Source organism: Heteronotia binoei, chromosome 21 (assembly GCF_032191835.1).
Source record: "Heteronotia binoei isolate CCM8104 ecotype False Entrance Well chromosome 21, APGP_CSIRO_Hbin_v1, whole genome shotgun sequence".
NCBI lineage: Eukaryota > Metazoa > Chordata > Lepidosauria > Squamata > Gekkonidae > Heteronotia > Heteronotia binoei.
This window is the reverse complement of record NC_083243.1, coordinates 95,826,934-95,839,796: the sequence shown is the minus strand read 5'-3', so window position 1 is coordinate 95,839,796 and position 12,863 is coordinate 95,826,934. Positions and strand designations below refer to the sequence as shown.

Genomic DNA, 12,863 nt, shown 5'->3' with positions numbered 1-12,863 from the left:
GGCAAGAGACATTCAGAGGTTGTTTTCCATTGCCTGTCTCTGTGTAGCAACCCTGGACTTCCTTGGTTGTCTCCCATCCAAATATTAACTACGGCCAACACTGCTTAGCAGCCAAGATCTGATAAGATCAGGCTAAGCTGGGGTCAGGGCAATTTTAAAGTCAAGTGAATAGAAAGGTCTTGCTTATTAAGCCACATATGTACATATATATGTATGTGTAACCACATATATACATTCATATATTGAGAGACTCCAAAGCCTCTCTAAGGAATAACCCTCCCCCCCCCCCCCAAATTATATTCTGTACAAATGTTATTCAGGGAGAGAATTCTCAGCTGTAATGGAAAAAGGCATGATGGATGCATACCTAGCTGATTCCTGCCATCCCTCTGATGGCCCTAGCTGTACCCACTATATTATCACATCTCAGGTATGTGTGCTGAAAATGTGAATTCACAAAAGGAAAGAAGCATAAAGGACACCGGGTCTAATTTATACAATGAGGCAAGTTCCTCCATCCATGTCACAAATCTCAGAGCAGAAACTATTTAAAGGCTGTTTCCCATGTGATCTCTATAGCTACTGAGATACTGGAGAAAATGTGTTCATCTGTGTACATTGTCATCTGTGAAACATATATTATTTACATATATATTTACATACTATACAAGCACTGTCCTATCCTGGGATCAAAACAAATTAAAGTAATTATTCTTTCCCTATCCTTTGGACACTGAGAAACTGGGTTCAATAGCATATTCTCCTTTATTCTTTAACACCCACTTATAGCTTTGCCATGATCTCACTGTGAGCTGCTGCAAGTCCTGTGTCATAATCACAATACAAATATAATTTGTATTGTGTCATAAGATCCCACATCACATGCAGACGTCTGAATTTAAGAAAGCACTTGCATCTCTAATCAGTTCTGCCTCACTCTAGCTTCTTAGCATATATTAGCACATATGATGATGGCAGTCAGATAGAGAGAGATAATACCTTCATTAATTATCACAGCAGTACATTCTATTAATGTTTTTGCATGTTTTAAAATAGAATTATGTCAAACCATTACAATGAAATAATTATTTTACATATTTTGCAAAATAACCTTACAAAGTAGGAATTTTCCACAAATGAGTTTTTATTTTTTTTCAACTAATAAAAAGTTGATTCCCAATTTTCTGTCATGTAGTAGGGTTTACCATGACTAAGAAATAAAACTCTAGGTGGTTGATGCACAGAACAGACCTCTATTGAGTTTCATGGGATGGGACTATAAGCAATTATACTGCTGGGGGAAGGAAAATCCACTCTCTCTGAAGAAATTGAAGCCACCAGATATATGGCAAGTGCAGCCCCTACCCCAAATGATATCTTCAGCCATACCTGTCTCCTGTCAGTCATGTAAGTGGCCACCACTCTCTGGAGAAAATAAAGTACAGTCAGGAAATCAAGACAGGGTAAAACATGCCTTATCCACCACTGTCACAAAAAGCAACCTTCACTGAGAACCATAGGCAGCTTTAATGCACCTTTCTCCAGGATCTTACAGTTATGCCCAGCATAATAATAATGAAACATTTTGTTAATCTGTACCATTAAAACGATAAAAAAAATGGAGCTGAGCAACGAAGATAAGGTGTAAAGCTCTTTTTAAAAGTCTGTCATCTTGGTTATTTTGGCTTAAGCCTTGCTTACAGGAGGAGAACTTTTCCCTGGTGAATGTGTGCTCAGAGATATAAGTTTAGGTTCAAGGCAGGCATGTTTAAAATATTTATTAAAAGGTAAGCACATATGTACAAAAACCAAAAGCATAGCAGAAAAGTGCCTCCTTGGTTTCCTCTTGTTTCTTTTGTCCAGCTCATCCCTTTGTGATGTTCATTCTAACTCCTATCTTCAGTTCCATGACAATAGGCTCATCTTTGGTCCTCAACAAAACAAACTTGTACTGCAGTCTAGTAACTAGATATAATAGAAGAAAGCACTTGAATCATTCTACAAGGGCTTAAAACCACCTAGATGCCAGGTTGGGAAAAACTATCAAAGTCAAAAGTTTCCATCATCACAGAAGATGTAGGGCTATGCAAACTATAGCTGTTTCACTCCTCAAAAGCTCCTACTGAACTTGTGTGCAGAGCTGTTGCCAGCAGTAGGGGCACAGGGGCAGTGCCAGAATTTGCAGCACCCCCACCCAATCTTCCCTTTCACTAAAAGGGAAAGATTAGGGAAAACTGGGTGGGGGTGCTGCAGATTCTATAGAAGGCACTACCCTTGTGACCCCCCCCCCCCCCACTGGCTATGACCCTGCCTGTGTGACAAAATAAAGACTATATTTCAGGAAACTGTCATGGTCCAAACACACACTAGGTAATCTAATTCCAGCCACAAATATACTCTGCATCTGGTGCAGTGTGTCTTTGGGTGCAGAATGAGCTAGGAAAAAATGCACTCCACTGCTACTTTTCCTCCATACATTGTCCGCCTATCTAATAATTAGCCCATGTCTTAATTGAGCCACAGAGCATATTGCGAACCTGTGTGTACCTCTTGTATCTTAATCCATGTTAGCAGTTAATGGAATGGCATCACTTAAATCTTTCCACTTATGTTTTTTTTTTAATTATAGGAATTTTCTGCCTTTATTCCCCTAGGTATACAGTGGGGCTCTGTGGTTCTACTGCTTCCTTTTTGAACAAGTCTGTCTTCTTATGTTGAATTTCTGCCAACTGCCCTTGTTTTTGAGAGCTCAAAAAAACTTTCAGCTGAGACCAAGGGCATCCAATTTAATAGTGCAGTTGTCCTGTGCTATGTAAAATGGACTTAAATTTTCAAGCAGAATACAACCAGCTTGAATACAGAGAAGCATTTTCATGGGCCGAAGAAGCGCAGACTGCACCTTTATCACCTCCAGGGCTGGATCTAGGGGAGGAGGAGGGTGGCGTTTGCCTGAGGGGGTGCCAAATTGGGAGCTCCCCCGGGGGGCAGGGGAGGAGCAAGCCAGCAGCCCTGCATCTCTGATTTGGCCAGCTGGGTCTTTAAGTGGGGAGGAAGGCAGATAGGCTGCTTTTCACCACCTCTCTGCAAGGCAAGGTGCGAAACCAGCCCCAAGGTTCCCCCTCCCGCAGGGGGAAGCAGCACTCTAGTGCTGGTGCTGCCCTTCCACTACCATTTTTTTAGTGGGGGCACATTTTTTATTCTTGCCCCCACTCAAAAGATATGTAGATCCAGCCCTTCTCACCTCCTCCCTCCTACTGAAGCTTCAAATGCCTCCTTAAATAATGCAGGGGGGGCCTGTTCCCCAGGAACAGCTTTTCACAGTAGGCATGGGGGCGGCAGTGGGAGGGAAGTAAGAAAACCACACTCCATGGGCAGAACCATGGAAACACCAGCCAAGCCTATGAATTCATTTAACTGATTTTGCTATCTTAATGTTCATAGAATCATAGAGTTGGAAGGGACCTCCAGGGTCATCTAGTCCCCCTGTACAATGCAGGAAACTCACAAACACCTCCCCCTAAATTAACAGAATCTTCATTGCTGTCAGATGACCATCTAGCCTCTATTTAAAAACCTCCCAGGAAGGAGAGCCCACCACCTCCCGAGGAAGCGTGTTCCACTGAGGAATCGCTCTAACGGTCAGGAAGTTCTTCCTAATGTTGAGCCGGAAACGCTTTTGATTTAATTTCAACCCATTGATTCTGGTCCTACCTTCTGGACCACAGAAAACAATTCCACACCATCCTCTAGATGACCTTCAAGTACTTGAAGATGGTGATCATATCACCTCTCAGCCACCTCCTCTCCAAGCTAAACATCCCTAGCTCCTTCAACCTTTTCTCATAGGACTTAGTCTCCAGACCCCTCACCATCTTCATTGCCCTCCTCTGGACCCGTTCCAGCTTGTCTGTATCCTTCTTAAAATGTGGTGCCCAAAACTGAACACGATATTCCATGTGAGGTCTTACCAGAGCAGAGTAAAGCGATACCATCACATCACGTGATCTGGACATTATACTTCTGTTAATACAGCCCAAAATTGCATTTGCCTTTTTTAGCCACCGCATCACACTGTTGACTCATGTTCAACGTATTATCCACTAAGACCCCTAGATTCTTTTCACACATACTACTGCTGAGACAAGTCTCCCCCATCCTATAATCATACATTGGATTTTTCCTACCTAAATGCAGAACTTTACATTTATCCCTGTTAAAATTCATTTTATTGGTTTTAGCCCAGTTTTCCAGCCTGTCAAGGTCATCCTGTATCCTGTTTCTGTCTTCTTCTGTGTTTGCAACCCCTCCCAATTTAGTATAATCTGCAAATTTAATAAGCATTCCCTCTATTCCTTCATCCAAATCATTGATAAAGATGTTGAACAAAATAGGTCCCAGGACAGATCCTTGAGGCACTCCACTTGTCACTCCTCTCCAAGAGGATGAGGAACCATTCACAAGCACTCTTTGGGTGCGATCTGTCAACCAGTTGCAGATCCACCTAACGGTATCAGGATCCAAACCACATTTTACCAACTTGTCAACAAGGATAGTATGTGGAACCTTATCAAAAGCCTTACTGAAATCAAGATAAACGATGTCTACAGCATTCCCCTGATCCAGCAAGGTAGTCACTTTCTCAAAAAAAGAGATCTGGCTAGTCTGACATGACTTGTTCTTGAGAAAACCATGCTGGCTCTTAATAATCACATCCACTCTTTCTAAATGTTCCAGGATCGACTGTTTGATGATTTGTTCTAAAACTTTTTCCCCTTCTTGAAGATGGCAACAACATTCGCCCACCTCCAAGCTTCCGGCACCTCTCCTGTTCTCCAAGAATTCACAAAAATAATAGCCAGAGGCTCAGAAATTACATCCACAATCTCTTTTAGAGGTTTATGTACTACTCCTATGCTGATCCTAGGTTGGAACTTCATACCCTCCTTATATGTTCTGTTTTTGCCATGTTGAGCACCGTTTCCCTCAGAAGAGAAGACTGAGGAAAAGTAGGAATTGAGCAGTTCCGCCCTCTCTTCATTACCTGTTACAATTTCACTTTCTTGCCCTCGCAATGAGCCTACCATATCCTTGTTCTTTTTCTTACTCTGAACATAAGAAAAGAACCCTTTTTTGTTGTTTTTAGCATCTTTAGCCAGCCTAAGCTCATACTGAGCTTTAGCTTTCCTAACTTTTTCTCTACAAGCACTGGTGATTTGTTTATATTCATCCTTGGTTATAAGGCCCTCCTTCCAATTCCTAAAGGAGTTTTTTTTATTTCTCAAGTCTTTAGAGAGCTGTTTATGGAGCCATCTCGGCTTCTTTAGGCTTTTTCCATTTTTTCTTCTCAAAGGAATCGTCTGTGATTGCACTTTCAGTATTTTGCTTTTAAGAAACTCCCACCCCTCCTGAGCCCTCTTCCTCCTAAGTATTTCTGACCATGGGATTTTACCCAGCATAGTTTTATTGAATTTTGCCTTTCTGAAGTCCAATCTATAAGTCTTACTACGTATAGCTTTTCCCTTCCCTAAGACTGTAAATTCCAAAATCACATGGTCACTACTGCCCAGGGTGCCCACTATTTCCACTTCTTCAATCAATTCTTCCTTGTGGGTGAGAATCAAATCCAAGATAGCAGATCCCCTTGTTTCCTTCTTCACTTTCTGGAAAAGGAATTTATCAGCAAGACAAGTCAGGAATCTATTTGACTTTTCATTTTTAGCAGAGTTGGACTTCCAACAGATGTCCAGGTAATTGAAATCTCCCATGATCACTGTATCCCTTCTCTTGGAGAACTTTGCAATCTGCTGTAGAAGTATCTCATCCAAGTCCTCTGCCTGACTTGGTGGTCTATAGCAGACCCACACAATAATATCACTGTTATTTCTTACTTCTTTTATTTTTACCCAGAGACTCTCAACTGAGCTGCCATGCTCAGATTCACATATTTCCTCACAAGTATATACCTCTTTCACATATACTGCTACACCTCCGCCCTTTCTCATTTGCCTGTTCCTTTTAAATAAGTTATACCCCTGAATCCTAATATTCCAGTTGTGTCATCCCACCAAGTTTCAGTAAGGCCTATTATGTCATAGTCTCCTTCCTTTATTAGGACTTCCAGTTCCTCCTGTTTTTTTCCCATACTTTGTGCATTAGTATAGAGCAGGGGTCCTCAACCTTTTTAAATAGGGGGCCAGTTCACTGTCCCTCAGACTGTTGGAGGGCCGGACTGCCGTTACTGTACAAGGCCGTGGGCCGTCAGTTCTCCGTCTTCTGCATCTCTCTCCCTTCCCCACACCACACACCCTGGCCTGGGAACTCACCTCACCTCGGTATCACCTCACACTCTGTCTCCGCCGCCTCAGCCCAGTGCCGGAAGTGTGTGTTGCTAACGCGAGTTTAGGTCGAACGTCACTTCCGGTCTGATTTTGCCATAACCCGGCGGGCCGCATAAACGTCCTCAGTGGGCCGCATCTGGCCCGCGGGCCGTAGGTTGAGGACCCCTGGTATAGAGACATCGGAATCCACGTTTTATGCATCCCGAGGGTTTAGTTTCCGTACAAGCCTGCAAGTTAACATTACCTAGTGTATGTGCCACTCTTTGCAAATCTTTAATGTTCTTATCCCCAGTTTCTGGCATCATACAAGGCTTTGAATTATTGTCTCGCTCCCCCATACAATGTTCCTTATACAGAAACAATTTTAGTACCTTCCTTCTATTTATACATCTATAAATATGGATGTAAGGTCTTTGAAAAACCAAATATACTTCAGCATGAAAATCACCATTTTGTATGAGAGAAAAGATCCTTCACCATTCTGTCACATATATACAGTTGATATAGGGCTTTTAGAAAGGCACACAACAGTGGAAATCAGATACTGTGGGAAAAGGAATGTTTAGGTAATTTTTCACTGTGCACAGGTCAAGTCTAAATTTTAGTGTAAACTCTGTTGTTTGGAATCTGATTACACTGTACAGTGTTATTACATCCTCCCGTACTTAAGATATCATAACATTCTCTCAGTACAATTGTCCAGTCTAATCTCATATTGGCACCCTTGACTAACATTCCTCCAATAATGCTGAAATTAATATGAGCATATATTGATATACTAAACATTCAGGGACTCAGAGGCAATGAGCAAAAGATGCAAAATGTTCCCCAAATGGAAAATGAAAGTTTCATTACTCTCTGCCCTCTGGCAGCTATAATTCTCTCTCTAGTTCTAACTTTTCTAATTTTAAAGGAAAATCAAGCTCTATAATTTGATGTTTTTCTCATTTCCTCTTAAATCTGACTTGGTATATCTCATCAGGCTAGCTAAAATGAGTGAGCAGTAATTCCTGGTGAACTCGATCAGCTTCAGAATCAAGTGATTCCATATGTTCATATTCTTCCTCTGGCTGTTCGATCTGTCCTACGGTTGGCGAAGACCACAAACCCAACCCATGTTCCAGGGAGATGTTATGAAGCACACAGCAGGCCAAGATAATGTGGCTGGCTTTCTCTGGAGAATACTGCAGAGTTCCTTTTGATCCATCCAGGCAACGGAACCGAGAACGCATTGTTCTAAATGTTCGTTCGATGACATTGTGAGTGGTTGAATGTGCCATGTTATAACGGTATTCTGCAGATGTTTCAGGGATATGCAGTGGGGTCATTAGCCAAGTACGAAGAAAGAAAGAACTATCACCTATTGGAAACAAAAACAAGAAAGGTCAGAAACAAAAAAAGAACAATATATTTTAAGTCATCTCAAATTTCTGATAATAAAACTGTCTGTCAGTGTTTCAACAAAGAATACAAAGGTACAGGCATTTCAACACTATTCCTGTTCCTTTCTAATGGACAAACATGGGTGCTTGCATTTTCTGCCCACAGACAGCCTAGTAAGACACAGGCGCAAGAACATGACAACTAAATAGGTTTTTGCCCCTCATTAACAAATTTGTTTGTGACTTCTGAAGCATAACCAGTAAAACTATGTCTCAGAGAAAACTTCCATTCATGGTCTACAGTAAATATGTACAACTAGCTACTCAAAAATGCATTTGTAAAATGAGTCCAAGTGATGCTGTATAAAAAGGAAATTCAGAAACTGAGTGTCACATTCTCCCACACATATATTTCCTTTACTAAATGATCTAGTTGATAGAACCTGGTAATTTGTAAATGAAAATCTGATGCTTCTAAGATTTGCAGCCACTGAGATTACTTTCTGAGATCAATTTACTTTATCTTTTGTAAAATTTATATGCACTTCACAAAACTTTATAAAAATATTTATAGTGGCTAAGGAGTTTCACAATAAAAAAGATACATGTTCTATTGAATAGTCTTTCAAAGAGGTAATTTGCCAGAATGAACTTACCTAGGAGCCAGCCATCTTTGTGTAGGTGAGTTTCAAACTGGTTCCTTAGGGCTGACTGTTGCAGTACAGTACAGTCCTGCAGACTGCCTGGCCAGTGTGTTTCTGCACTAAGTAGCATTCCTCTGGCATCACATGTCATCAGACAATTTAAAGAATGAAGACCCTTTCGATTCACATATGACAAGTCCTCTGCATTTGGTGCCTTTATCGGTACATGGATACAATCAACAAGTCCTAATACTCCTGGCATACCTGCCAGCCCATAGAAATCATCCTTCAGATTTTGAACAGATACTTCATCTTCTGGGAAATGAATGAACTGAGAAGCCCTCTCCACCAGGGCCTCTGTAACATTGGCAACACACCGACTCATAGATGCTTGACTGATGCCAATGGCATCTCCCATACGAGTCTGAAAAGAGCCAGAAGTATAAAAACCTAGGGCAGCAAGAATTTGTGTTTCTGGGCTAATGGCCCTGGAACGCTGAGTAGGTCGAGAAAGACTGGCACCTAGAAGATCCACCAGGTAATAAATAAATTGACGTGGGAAGCCATACATGGATAGCAGATACTCATCGGTGACGTCCTCCAACTTGAACCGATCTAGTGTCCGATGTCCACGCCCATAAAGCAGGAGATCACAATCAAGAACTGCTATGGGAACAGCCATAGTCAACATAGGTATCTTTGGATCAGTTGTTTTCTTGATTAACTTTCTTCACTAAACTCACCTGCATGACAGCCAGAAAAGGGGGAATTCATTTCATAGAAGAATATATTCTGCTATTTTGTTGCTGTCACCTTTAGTCTGGCAGGTTATATATAAAAAGGTCTATTACCTTTGGTTACAGCAATTGTGAATGAGACTTTTAAATTAACTTATGAATCTCTGCTCTGGTTTTACTTGTACTTGTCTGTTCTTAATCTACTTGCTGCAAAACCAAAGCAAGCAATTCACATACTACAAAAAAGATAATTTTTCCCACAGTTCTATTAATGTCTGATTCTTATCAGCTAAAGTTTAACTAGAAAATATGAGAATTATGTCTCCATGAGACTCCCCTATGAATCTCTGCCAGAAATCCAATGAGTCATGGTAATGGTTCTGGCAAATTTCTAGTGGAAACATTTTGAAGTTGTACATAATTTTACACAAGGTTATGGAACAGATTTCACACTGTAGTAACACATACCGTAATTACTATTTTCCTGAGGTCATATGGAAACTTGCAGTTGTAGAATACAAGATTCATAAGCAAAGAGTTCTATGTTTATGTTCTATCTTAGAACCAGTTAAGCAAGTTTAGAGAAGTTTTTGCTTCATTTTTAAGTAGTACATAAAATTAACTGGCTGCACCAGACATCAAGTGTACCTGTATAGTAGTAATACTTAAGTCATGAAAGTAACTTTAGAAACATGCAGAACTGAAAAATGGAGTACTGCTTTGTTGTCACTTTTGTTCCATAAAATGTTAATTCTCACAAGATTCCCAGTGATGAGAGCCCACCCAAATTTCAGAATTCTAAGAACTGATCAGCCTACATGCACATGTAATAGAATTGTGCACCTGCAAAACTGTTGTATAAACAGAGGAGCAGGACTCAGCCACTCCCCCATTATTAAGTAAGTCAATACATTTAGACTGAGAGGAGGTGGTGTTCTGGGAAACATAAGGGAGTTCCAATTTTACAGAATCAAAGTTACAATTGAACAATATTGTTTTCTGTCTTGATTTTAGATATAGGATATGTCTACATATGATAATTTCCCTATTCTTTATTATGCAATTAGGCTTCCACTGCATAAAACCTAGATGACATACCTACTCATACCCTTTTTCCTCCCCTATAACCATGGATTGTGTTAAGCAACCATACATGATCTCTCTCCAATTCTATATGTGGTCTGATTGTTTAGATCAGGAGTAGAAAAACTTGCTTAACATAAGAGCCACACAGAATAAATGTCTGAGAGCAGAAGGGAGGGAGGGGTAGAAAGAAAGCTGGCTTGGCTTGGAAATGTGATTTAGAGGACAAATGCCTTCTCCAAGCTGGCTGATGGAGCAGTGAGGGCTTCAAGTGCCACACAATATGTGTGAAAGGGCCACATGTGGCTCCTGAGCCGCAATTTGGCCACCCTGGTTTTGACCCCTGGCCCCTCCCCCAGTTGTGCTATTTTTGCTCACAAGAATAATTCTTGCTCACAGAAGAGAAAAATACTGCGTGATATGCTGTTGCCACTTTACTAAAAAGACAGCAGTCATGCTAAAACCCAATATGGACATTAAATCAAATCCACAGAGTAAAACATTGATTTGATCATACTGTATCAGAATGCAAAAAATCCCACTTTAATTGGCAGTAGTTGAAGTGAACTAAGAAACCATATACATTATCCCTGAATCTTTATCACTCAGTAAAAGTTCAGTGATAAGGACAGTATACCCACCATGGGAAATTTTTAGCAAGAATAAGTGACCACAATTCCTCCCTACGGTTGTTATTGAGGAGATAGGCTGGTGTTTTGCTCCAATTGTATAATGCTTAAGTTCAAAAGAAACATCACTGTAATGGCTGTCAAAGACACAGTCTCGATTCTTAATGCTTTACTTAATTTGTAGGATGATTTTTTTTCACACTAGATACCTTAAGGTCATATTTTTGCTTAACAGACCTAAGCCACAGGGAGAATTTAATTATCAGAAAAGCCTATAAATTGATCTGTACATGTATAAGCTAATATACATTTTACCATGTATTTTCTCCCCTCAAAGTCCAAATGTGTTTAGCTGTCCTCCAAAAATCTATAATGATAAATATAATTAATTTTCTAAACAACCAGATGTTCCTAAATAAGGTTTTACAGACTGCTTGTAAGGCTGGGGTTAGATAAGTGGTGGCTATGTAGGAAGGTTAAACAGGTTTTTCAATAATTTGTTTTGGATGATCTCCGGATCATTCTGCCCCATAAAACAGCTCATTGTCTTATTTTTGAAAGAAGCTTAAGTCTACTTGCAACATCCTAGCAGCTTTCAGTTTTAATACACATGAATGGCCCGTCCAGATATTTGGAGGAGGAGGGGGGAATAATACTTTGAAATTTCATCTTGCTCAATCACAAGATTGTCCAGTGACCTTCTGTACAGTGGGAAGGAAAGGAAAGGTCCCCTGTGCAAGCACCAGTCGTTTCCGACTCTGGGGTGACGTTGCTTTCACAACGTTTTCACGGCAGACTTTTTACGGGGTGGCTTGCCACTGCCTTCCCCAGTCATCTACACTTTCCCTCCAGCAAGCTGGGTACTCATTTTACCGACCTCGGAAGGATGGAAGGCTGAGTCAACCTCGAGCTGGCTACCTGAAAACCCATCTACGCCAAGGATTGAACTCAGGTCATGAGCAGAGCTTAGGACTGCAGGACTGCAGCTTTAACATTCTGTGCCATGGGGCTCGTTGTTTCTGTACAGTGGAGACTGTGCCAAAAAAAACCCCAGTATATTGAACTGCAATCAAGCAGAACAAGAAAAAGCAAGATTGCACACTTATTCCTGGGACACTTTTGTGAGCCCAGATTCATGAAGTACCCCTTCACCCATCTTTTTTATGATAATCAAATCACAGTGAGGAAATTTTAAAAAATCTGCTCCAGTTACTAGTAGTGTAAGCTTCTGCCTCACCAATGGCCCACTTGCCCCAGATCCACTGCCAAGTTTCTCCACAACAAAAGTACTAGCTGAAGGTAAGATATTTATATCTTTTCATTTCTACAGCAACTAAATTACATTACCGTGAATAAACCAACAATCTAAAAGCCCCAAACATAGACAGAGGTTCCTACCACTAAGTTTTATTTAGAACAAAGTTAGAGTCCAGTTGCACCTTTAAAACCAATGAAGTTTTATTCAAGGTATGTGCTTTCGTGTGCGCACACACTTCCTCAGAAGTGCACCTGAAAGCAAAAGGAGAATATATGGTTTAGGTGGACAGCAACAATTAAACTACAACACTTACTTTAAAATGTAACACTGAAGCCATCCTTTTTAGATTCCCTCCCCCCCAGCATTTTCTGGATTGTATTTCCTATTGGTAGATTGTCTCATGCTGCATTTCTAATTTCTGGGACAATCCTTTTTAATTTAATAACGAATAGAAGAAAAGTTGGTCTTTATCTGCTCCAGTTACTAGTAGTGTAAGCTTCTGCCTCACCAATTGCCCACTTGCCCCAGATCCACTGCCTAGTTTCTCCACAACAAAAGTACTAGCTGAGGGTAAGAGGTCCTTCCTTGAGTGTGACGATCTGCAATAGTGATCCATGCAATGGTCAATTCGAGGTTGGACTACTGTAATGCCCTCTACACGGGGCTGCCCTTGTGCCGAACCCAGAAACTACAACTGGTGCAGAATGCGGCAGCCAGGCTACTATTAGGGCCCCCTAAGTGGGAGCACGTACAGCCGAAGCTGCGGGAGCTGCACTGGCTGCCAATTGTGTA

General features: G+C 40.9%; 1 protein-coding gene across 1 annotated transcript; it reads right to left on the bottom strand.

The window, feature by feature from the left end:
• Window positions 1-6,776: 6,776 nt before the first annotated feature.
• On the bottom strand, window positions 6,777-9,165 carry HARBI1 (harbinger transposase derived 1). The gene is made up of 2 exons (XM_060263372.1): window positions 8,377-9,165; window positions 6,777-7,698 (listed from the first exon to the last, which is right to left on the bottom strand). The coding sequence occupies exons 1-2, from the start codon at window positions 9,053-9,055 to the stop codon at window positions 7,322-7,324; spliced, it is 1,056 nt and encodes a 351-aa protein (XP_060119355.1). The 5' UTR covers window positions 9,056-9,165; the 3' UTR covers window positions 6,777-7,321.
• Window positions 9,166-12,863: the final 3,698 nt, after the last annotated feature.

Bases quoted from the DNA above. Each gene is read 5' to 3' on its own strand.
- HARBI1 (XM_060263372.1), bottom strand. From the start codon at position 9,055: ATGTTGACTATGGCTGTTCCCATAGCAGTTCTTGATTGTGATCTCCTG. The intron at 7,699-8,376 runs GTAAGTTCATTC...TGTTTCCAATAG, and splicing joins CAAAGATGGCTGGCTCCTAG to GTGATAGTTCTTTCTTTCTT.